General features: G+C 48.0%; 1 protein-coding gene across 1 annotated transcript; it reads left to right on the top strand.

Annotated features, from left to right (window-relative positions):
* The first annotated feature begins 4122 nt into the window (after window positions 1-4122).
* LOC126696034 (uncharacterized) lies at window positions 4123-5040 on the top strand. Its single transcript, XM_050392824.1, has 2 exons — window positions 4123-4695; window positions 4738-5040. The coding sequence occupies exons 1-2, from the start codon at window positions 4123-4125 to the stop codon at window positions 5038-5040; spliced, it is 876 nt and encodes a 291-aa protein (XP_050248781.1).
* Window positions 5041-10652: the final 5612 nt, after the last annotated feature.

Here is a 10652-nt window from a genome sequence, read left to right as displayed (position 1 = left end):
CGGATTTTGGCTGAAAGGAAGGCGAGACAAATCTTGAGTCTCCGTCATCCTTGCCCTGACCGAGCAATTTCGAGCTTCGTTAGAACATGGTGTTTCTGGGAGGGGAATAGTTTTTTCATTGCTTATTACTATGGTGAGTGTATTTCAGGTTAAGGTATAACCAGAGAGTAAAAGTAAACTCCGGAAGGAATCTAAGGGTTTCAAATTTCGGGGGGATTAAAGGGATTCATCTGTGGGAGAAACAACTCTTATTTCTTCTCTTTATATAGGGGACGAAGAGGAGGGTACTTAATGTGTTCAGATCCCCAAGGAAATCTGCAAATAAGAATATGCCCGCTCCGCTTCCCCACGCCATCAATAACCGTTAAATCTGGGAGGTCTCGTGAAGGGAAGATATTAAAGACGCGCTTCGGATAACCAAACGGCATGAGCGCATCGTGAACAAATTAAGAGGAACATCTCGTAGACCGGTACACTTCTTGGGCAGGTGAAGAGTCGCCAGCGTCAGTCAAAGGCTAAATTAAATGAGCCATAATAAAGGCTCGGTATAACCAAAACCCCCCTCTCCAACCAGGAGGCTGGACAGCAGGGTTTTGAGGGGCTATTGTGGGGCCCAATAATTTATGGGTCAGGCCCACTTGCTCATGGGGAGTCCAAAGGCCCAAGCCGAAGAAGGTTATGGCCCAAGCTCAAAAATATAAGGCACAGAATGGCCCGGAGATGCAGCCGAGGACAGTTTAGTCCCCGGCAGACCCAAAGCTCCATTGAGAAGAGGGGTAAAAAAAGGTATAGGAACAAAATTTGAAAGAAGATCTAAAATATCTCGGGAAAGCTGCCCTTACTACCCTTCCCAGATAAGACTCTGCACCCAACAGAGCCGGATTCTTTGGCTTTATCAACCATCCCCAACAATTCTGGGATTAGACTGATGGGATAAATATCAGTCTTGGAAAGGTTGACCCTACACGTGGACGAAGGACAGCGAACGCAAGCTAGTATAAAAGAAAAAGTAAGTAAATCTGGAGGGGGGGCTGGGAAAGAGGGCCAAAAAAGTAGAGCCTCCTATCCCACCTCCAGGAGAAAGACTCCATGGGTGAAAACACCTTAACGATGTATGCACACCACAGAAAAAACCCACCGCCGGGTAACCGGGGGAAGACGTTAATGCTCCTCGGACCAAGTTCGAGGAGTCCAACCCCTCAGGATACGACGCTATAGGGCTTAAATGTTCAAACCCAACCCCTTTTTCTACATGAATTCCTCTAAAATCAGGACCGGACCATCGCCCCGTGATCAAAAGCAAGCCTTTCAAGCCCATTCTCTACAAATCATATTGTGAGGGATCTTTTATGTGCGAGCCCAACATTATTATTAGGCCGTTAAATAATCGTGTCCCTACATATATAATTTCTTTTTAGATATTTAAATTATATATTATACTTAATAATATATAATTTAATTTAAAAATCTAGATTTATGGAAAACTTAAATATTATTGATTTGTATAAACTTATAAAGTACTTAAACTCAACAAAAACACATTCAACACTCCGTTATCCGCACCCTATAATTACATTGAAGAAAAAAATCATTTCATTTTCTAGTTCCCCACACACAAAATCCTGGCTCCACCACGATGTTGTGAAGATTGGAAGACTTTCAAGGCTCAAGTGGCTTAAAAATAAAGGATGAAGCTTAGGGGGTGTTTGGATTTTTAGGCTTCATCCTTTATTTTTAAGCCACTTGAGCCTTGAAAGTCTTCCAATCTTCACAACATCGTGGTGGAGCCAGGATTTTGTGTGTGGGGAACTAGAAAATGAAATGATTTTTTTCTTCAATGTAATTATAGGGTGCGGATAACGGAGTGTTGAATGTGTTTTTGTTGAGTTTAAGTACTTTATAAGTTTATACAAATCAATAATATTTAAGTTTTCCATAAATCTAGATTTTTAAATTAAATTATATATTATTAAGTATAATATATAATTTAAATATCTAAAAAGAAATTATATATATATAATCAAATATTACATTTTATATTTATATGATGAGCAATACTACAAACACAATAATTTTTCATAACTTTTTTCATAATAGTTGAATTGGTAAGCTTTTACTGATTTTTATTTAAACCAACTACTGATATTATTTTATTACCAACCATTAATAGCTTGCCACCTTGAGAAATGTCAAATTTTTTGTGAAATTATTTGTATACATAGACTTATGGTTATATACTTGTAGGGATGAAATTCCTAAAATCAACAAATGGGCCTGTGGACCCGCACAAAGCCCAACCATGACCCAATAGGAAATAGGGGCCCGAGTGACTTCCGGCCCAACCCTGTTGAGCCCGGTTTGATCCAAAAGACGTCCGAGGAGGGATGCCTCCTCGGACACACGAATATGGGCCCAATGTGCGTCCCCTCCACAATGAAGAACCTATCCAAGTGAACGTGGGTAGGAGGGTGAGCCTCACACAGCAGGAAAGAAGACAATGTAAGACATCAGGGAGAAGCCACAACTGCCGCATTAAATGCAAGAAAGTTACTTTTTCAGCCGCATTAATGTGGAGAAGACAGACGAACAGTATTACATTGACTAGTGCAACTCACAGAAAGATAAAGAGTATGTCCGATGGGACAGGCACTCAAGTGAAGGTCCAGATGGCTAACAAGTGTAAGGTTCTTATCAATTCAAGGAGGCTATATAAGAGAAGGAGATCCCCATGAAGAGGGGATCGGAGAATTCAGAAAAAAGAGAGAGAGAAAGGTTAAAGAACTCTTTAGTCTGTAAACAGGGCAAGAGGTGCACGTATACGTCTCCTCGGACCGATATCTTATCAAACGTAAGCGGAATATTCTCACGTTCAACGTATTGCATGACGCACATCTAACTGACGTTCACTTCGTCTAGTCCTAGCTCTGTAACCCACTCTCTACAAATTCATTGTCTGGGGACTTTTGGGCCAGAACCACTTGCTTGCTGGGCCTGGGCCCCAAAAAGAGCTCCTACAATTGGCGCCGTCTGTGGGAAGAACTGGTGTCTCAACAAGTGAAACAAGAGATGGAAGGATCAGGTCCGCGCCAAACCGGACGTGCAGAATCTCAACGACAGGACAACTTTCTAAATCTCGAACGAGCGAAGGACCAAGATAATCAACGAGAGGGCAGTGTGAACACCTCTCACACGAGTAGAAGCCGCTCAAAAGGGAAAGATCATGCGTCCCACAAGCACAACGAGCGAAAGGCTCTACAGCAAGAGATTGATGATTTGAAGAAGAAGCTGTGTCGGGCCCAGCGAAATTGTCCTTCACCCGGCTCGAACATTAGCAGTGGTGAGGATGGCGAATACAGGTGAATGTCAAGAACCCCTCCGAGCGAGACTTTCTCCTATGAGGAAGAACAGCCTCGCAAACGCGGCCACAAAAGCCCGTCTTACCAAGGCCTGGCCAATGACGCCATGAGCAAGGCCCTGGATCGCATCTCCTAGTCGCCATTCACACGTAGAATAGAGAGGGTAGTGCTTCCTTGGCGGTTCAATCAGCCAACGTTTGCAATATACAATGGTCGAACTGACCCAGTGGAGCATGTAAGCCAATTCAACCAGAGGATGGCCGTCCACTCCAAGGACGAGGCGTTAATGTGTAAGGTGTTTCCATCCAGTTTGGGACCCCTGGCAATGAGATGGTTTGATGCCCTCCCGCCGAATTCCATAGATTCCTTTAAACAGCTGACGCAGGCTTTTGGTTCCCGCTTCATCACCAGCACTAGAGTCCCTCGGCCCTTCGACTCCCTCTTATCCTTGTCCATACGGGAAGGAGAAACGCTGAAGGCCTACTCGGACAGATATTGGGAAATGTACAACGAGATAGAAGGAAACTACGATGACGTCGCCATTAGTACATTCAAAAGGGGCCTGTCGACAGAGCATGGCTTAAGAAAGTCCCTCAATGGGAAGCCAGTCACCAGCGTGCGACAACTCATGGACAGAATAGACAAGTACAAAAGGGTCGAGGAGGACCAGCAGGTTGGGAAGGGTAAAACGAAGGTTGTCCCTCAGGAGAGGAGGGACTTTAGGTCGGACCGTTTTAGCAGCAGTAACAGGCCGAGAAGAGATTACATGGAACAGTCCGGATCTACTGGGGCTCAAGTAGTCCATGCTGTGTTCCGAGAACCATTGCACAAGATCCTGGAGAAGGTGAAGTGCGAACCTTTCTTTCAGTGGCCGAACAGGATGGCAGGCGACCCCTCAAAATGCAATCAGAATCTATACTGCGCGTACCATCAGGAGCCCGATCACGCCACCGACGATTGCAGGAATCTGAAAAACTATTTGGACCGACTTGTCCGAGAAGGAAAGCTGAGGCATCTATTGCACCGCCCTGAACAGTCAAATGTCGAAACCAGACAAGGCGCATTGAGACCACTTATAGGCACGATAAATGTCATTCTTGCCGCACCTGGGAGAACCGGTTCTGGCCCGTTCAGAGTAATGTCAGTGGGCAGGTTTCCGACGGAGCCAGACGAAAGGGAATCCAAGAGAGCCAAAGTGAGGGCCACGCCATTAATCGGGTTCACGGAGGACGACAAGCAAGGGACTATCCAACCCCACGACGATGCCCTAGTCGTCACGCTCAGAATAGGAGGTTATGACGTGAAAAGGGTGTTAGTTGATCAAGGCAGCGCCGTAGAGGTAATGTACCCTGATTTGTATAAGGGGCTGAACCTGAAGCAGGAAGACCTGTCGCCATACGATTCCCCCCTGGTCAGTTTTGAAGGAAAACTCGTCATTCCGAAAGGCATGATTAGGCTGCCTGTGCAAACAAACTCAGACGTGGTAGAAGTGGACTTCATAGTCGTAGATGCATACTCCCCCTACACAGCTATTGTGGCCCGGCCGTGGTTTCATGCACTGGGGGCTGTGTCATCAACCTTGCACCAGAAAGTGAAGTATCCGTCAGGAGGTCAAGTTAAAGAAATAATAGGGAATCAAGGAATGGCTAGGCAATGCATGGTGTTGGCAATCTCACGACAATGAAATAGGGAACCTTCCACTTCAGTCGAGAGCGGCTTATAGCAATCAATGACCCCGGTCCAAACTGCGGATAGTGGAGGACCGGCCATGGAGGTGAATTGTGAGGAGCTGGAGAAAGTACTTGTCGGATCAGACCTTGAGAAGTTTTTTCAGATCGGCTCGGAATTACCAGCACAAGAGAAGTCGGCGCTAGTTGATTTTCTTCGACGAAATGAGGACGTATTCGCCTGGGATCCCTATGAAGCCCCAGGGGTTGACTCAGATCTCATATGCCATCACCTTAATGTTAACCCGGCCATAACACCAAAGAAGCAACCTCCTCGGCGGCCGTCAAAAGAACATGCAGACGCTGTGAGAGAAGAGGTCGTAAAATTGAAGAAAGCTGGGGCTATCAAGGAAGTATTCTACCCCGAATGGTTAGCAAACACAGTCGTGGTAAAGAAGAAGAGCGGGAAATGGCGGGTCTGCGTAGACTTCACGGACTTAAATAAGGCCTGCCCAAAGGATCCTTTCCTAATGCCGCGGATAGACCGACTGGTAGATGCAACTGTCGGACACCCCCGAATGAGTTTCTTGGACGCTTTCCAAGGCTACCACCAGATATCCCTAGCTGCCGAGGACCAAGAAAAAACCGCTTTTGTCACCCCAGTTGGCAATTATCATTATAAGGTTATGCCCTTTGGCCTGAAGATCGCCGGGTCGACCTATCAGAGGATGATGACTAGGATGTTTGAACAGCAGATGGGTAAAACCGTTGAAGTGTATATAGATGACATGGTAGTAAAGAGCAAATTGGTGGCCGACCACATCAGAGACCTTGGAGAAGTGTTTCGAATTCTGAGAAAGTACAAGCTACGACTGAACGCATCCAAATGTTCATTTGGGGTGGGATCAGGAAAGTTCTTGGGCTATATGGTGACCCACCGAGGAATTGAAGTTAACCCTGACCAGATAAGAGCCATTCTTAGCTTGCAGCCTCCTCGGAATCCCAAAGAGGTCCAGAAGCTTACCGGCATGATAGCTGCTTTGAACCGTTTCATCTCCCACTCAGCGGACAGATGCATGCCTTTTTTCCTCCAATTGCACAAGTGGAAGGGCTTTGAGTGGACTGAAGAGTGTGCTTTAGCTTTCCAACAGCTCAAGGAATACCTCGCCTGACCACCGATCATGTCCAGTCCCGATGTCGATGAGGTGTTGTTCGCATACATCGCAGTAGCCTCTCATGCGGTAAGCTTAGTGCTAATCCGAGAAGACAACGGCACACAGCGGCCTGTGTAATACGTAAGCAAATCGCTGCAGGAGGCAGAGACCCGGTATCTCCCCCTCGAAAAAGCTATATTGGCCGTCATACAAGCCACGCGGAAGCTCCCCCACTATTTTCAGGCACATACAGTAGTTGTGCCAACTCAACTTCCACTGAAATCAGTCCTCCGCAGCGCCGACTACACAGGTAGAATAGCCAAGTTGGGAACAATCCTGGCGCCTTCGACATTAGATACATGCCTCGCACCGCCATAAAAGGCCAGGTCCTCGCCGATCTAGTGGTTGAATTCGCGGAGCCAACCCTAGAAGGGATGGAAATGTCGGGGTCACCAAGTGCTGATGGGAAACTGGTCAACACGGTCTCTTAACATGAGCATAATAGGTGGAGAACACACATCAATGGTGCAGAAAACAAAAGGGCTCAAGAGTGGGGCTTGTTCTAGTCTCTCCCGAAGGGATAACCATAAAGAAGTCGTTGAGGCTCGGATTCTCTGCCACGAATAACGAAGCCGAGTATGAGGCACTGTTGGAGGGGATGTCAATGATCCAAAAATTGGGTGGAAAATGCGCAAGCATATTCTCGGACTCGAGACTCGTTGTGGGACAAGTAAATGGGGAATTGGAGGCGAAGGATGAAAGGATGAAAGATTACCTGGCCCGGGCTAAACACCTGCAGACCCATTTCGATGACCTCCGTGTAACGCATATACCCAGGAGTGGGAACACCTATGCTGATTCTTTCGCAACACTGGCCACCTCCTCGGCTCAGCCCCTTCCGCGGGTTATTTTAGTTGAAGATCTCTGCCGCCTAACAACAGAGAAGGCTAACGAAATTTGGGTACATAATGTCGGGGCAGGACCTAGATGGATGGACCCCCTGGTGCTGTTCTTAAAGCACGACACCTTGCCGGACGATAAGGTTGAGGCTGACAAGATCAGGAGGAAAGCTTCTCGATTCTGGCTGTTCGAGGACTCCAAGCTTTACCGACGCTCATTCTCGGGGCCATACCTGCTGTGTGTGCACCCAGAGGCTATAGAACTCATACTGGAAGAGTTACACGAAGGGATCTGTGGAAGCCATACGGGGGGTAGGTCCCTCTCCCACAAGGCTATGACGCTGGGTTACTGGTGGCCGAGCATGCATAAAGAGGCTCTGGAATATGTGAAGAAATGCGACCAATGCCAAAGGTTCGCCCCGAACATACATCAGCCGGGCGGAGTACTTAACCCGCTGTCCAGCCCTTGGCCATTCGCACAATGGGGCCTAGACATACTAGGGCCGTTTCCTAAAGCGGCTGGGAACAAGAAGTTTCTTCTCGTCGGCACCGATTACTTCACGAAGTGGGTCGAAGTGAGGCGCTAGCAAACATCAGGGACGTCGATGTCAAGAAATTTGTCTGGAAAAATATTATCACTAGGTTCGGGACCCCACACACCCTGATCTCGAACAACGGCCTCCAATTTGACAGTAAGGCCTTTAGAGAATTTTGCAATGAGTTGGGGATTATCAACTGATACTCCACACCAGCCTACCCACAGGGTAACGGACAGGCGGAAGCCATCAATAAAACCATAGTGAATGGACTGAAGAAGAGGTTGGACGACGCGAAAGGGAGGTGGGTTGAAGAGTTAGCCCACGTATTGTGGACATACCGCACCACGCCTCGTAGATCCACGGGAGAAACCCCCTTTTCATTGACCTACGGAGCCGAGGCTGTCATCCCACTGGAGATAAACTTCCCCACCCAGAGGAGTACTGTCTTCAACCCCATTGCTAACAACAGCCTTCTAGAGAAAAACCTAGATCTCCTCGAAGAGAGAAGGGAAAGTGCGATGGTTCACCTAGCGTATTATCAGCAAAAGCTCAAACAGGGCTACGACGCCAAGGTGAAGTCAAGGCCCTTGACGCCCGGGGATCTAGTGCTGAGGAAAGTCCTGGGCACCGCGAGGAACCCTGCATGGGGAAAGCTTGGACCAAACTGGGAGGGCCCATACCGTATCACATCCGTAGCCGGCATCGGGGCGTACTTTTTGGAAGACTTGGACGAACATGTAGTACCACGTCCGTGGAATGTAAATAACCTGAAAAGGTACCGTTATTAATGAAAGACACCACGCTTGATGCCGTGTTACTGTACTGCTATTTGGGATAAGTGTTAAACAGAATTCAAGTCCTGCATGGCTTCTCAGACCACAAGCTTGGGGGAAATTAACCACGCAACGATTCTCAATAAGTGTTAAACAGAACCCAAGTCCTGTATGGCTCCTTGGACCACAGGCTTGGGGGAAATTAACCACGCAACGATTCTCAATAAGTGTTAAACAGAACCCAAGTCCTGCATGGCTCCTCGGACCACAGACTTGGGGGGAAAATTGGCCTCGCAGCAATTCTGTTTAAATTATTAACTATCATTCTTTACACATTCGTTTAATCACGATTGGCTTTCAGCAATTAATGGCAGAATAAACATCCATTTATGGTAAAAACAGAAGAAAAAGTAAAACAACAAGAATAAAAGGAAACGATACCATTCATTGAAATCCCCAAAAGCGATCCTTTTACAACCCTTAAACAGAACAAAATATGAAAAATCTAAACAAGAAAATCCTACACTACTTTCCTAAGTCTGATCCCTGAGCAGGCTCAGGCTGGTCATCTGCTGGTTGTGGCCCCGAAACAGTCTCCTTAGCCTGTGCAACAACCTCCCTGATTGAAAGACTGTCCTCGGGCAACTTGTCCTTCACAGCCGGCTGCGCATCCTCAGCGCCAGGCATAGCAGAGTCCGTGGTTAAAGCCTTCGACGGGAGAGGCTCTTCAGTTGCGGCCTCGTCGGGGATCTCACGAACTTCCTCAGGAAAAAAGATATTCTCAGCTTTCCTAAGATCGGAATCCGCTAGGACAGCCGCCCGGTCCAAGGCTACACCCCAAGATAGGGTAATGTATTCCCTGCATACAGTAGCCACCTCCTCGGCCAGCCTGACCTCAGTATCCTTGACCCCGCGTTCATAAGAGGCTGCCACTGCCTTCTCGGCCGCCTCCCTGGCCAGGCGGGCCTCCCCCTTAACCTTTGCAAGCTCGGCCTTGAGATCTGAAACCGCCTGCTTCTCTGTCCTAAGATTTTCCTTGGACTGGCGGAGTTGTAGGCGCAGATCCTTAGCCTGCTTAGTGGCATTTTTCAGGCTGGCTTCCGCGCTGTCCCGCCCCTTCTTCGCATCCTTTACTTTATGGCTCAGACTATCGTTTTCCTTCTTTAGGTCGCTAGTAGCCCTCTCGGCAATGCGGCGGGACTGAGCCTCTTTATGAAGGTCCTCACGTGCCTTTTTGGCCCACTCCTCAGCTACGAAGATTTGCTGAGTGACCTGCACCAGGAGAATAAAAGCTTAATCAAAGAGAGTGGTGAATAAATGGATGCGTAACAAGAGAGCGAGATAATAAAAGTTTTCGCTTACCATTGCCATGTCCCTCTTCAGCAACATGAAGAGTTCTGGTTGCTGAGTATCCCGGAGCCCCTGCATGTCGCGAGGCAAAAGAAGAGGCTGCTACAGTGCCTCAGCCAAGAATGACGCCTCCCGTCGTTGGGATTCCCACAAGGTTGCATCCCAAGAAATTGGAGCGCTATCCAGTTCGAGCCAAGGCGACCATATCCGTTGTTCCCTCCGAATAGCCGCCTCGTCTTGGCTATCAATGGACTTGGTCCTCTTCTCTTTGGGCTCCTTGGTCTCTTTGCCCTTCTTCTGAGGTTTGGCTTTTTCTTGGCCAACCTCACCCTCCTCCAACTCCCCCGCAGGCCTTTTTCGCCTCAAATTGGGTATAGGCTGCAGCGCCACATCCGATGTGGGAGGAGGAGGAGGAGGAGCCTTGGAGGTCGGTTGCTCCTTTTGGACATCCTTGGAAGACTGCCTTTTGTTCCTATTGGCAAGAAGGCCTCTAAGGCCAGACCTTTGTCTCAGGTCCATTCCTTCTTCTTCTTCAAGCTCTTGGCTGGTACCAATTTGTGCGGTTACTAAACCCAGGTCAGGGGCTGCCGAGGCGCGATCCAGATTTGAGTCAAAATCCGAGAGCTCTACTATCCTGGCCGACACCTCTCCTTCCTCGGCAAAATGAAACTGGTCTATCTGATCCTCCAAAGACGAGTGCGAGGAACCGGCTTCCTCCTCTGGGATAACTACTGCGGGAAAGGCTCGCTGAGCAGGCAGCTAGATGGGGGGTAAATCTCTCAAAGCAAGAAAGCCTGGTACGGAGACGTCTATCCGTGCCAATCGTGGACTACCTGCTCTAATTGCTTGGCCGGAATCCACTTAAACACGAGTAAGGGGCACGTAGTCCAGAATCAGAGGCGCGGATCGCAATT

This window comes from Quercus robur, chromosome 2 (assembly GCF_932294415.1).
Source record: "Quercus robur chromosome 2, dhQueRobu3.1, whole genome shotgun sequence".
Classification (NCBI taxonomy): domain Eukaryota; kingdom Viridiplantae; phylum Streptophyta; class Magnoliopsida; order Fagales; family Fagaceae; genus Quercus; species Quercus robur.
This window is presented reverse-complemented; position numbering and strand designations above follow the sequence as displayed.

Coding starts and splice junctions, on each gene's coding strand:
- LOC126696034 (XM_050392824.1), top strand. CDS start 4,123: ATGGAACAGTCCGGATCTACTGGGGCTCAAGTAGTCCATGCTGTGTTC. Junction 4,696..4,737: donor ATCAAGGCAGCGCCGTAGAG/GTAATGTACCCT, acceptor AACCTGAAGCAG/GAAGACCTGTCGCCATACGA.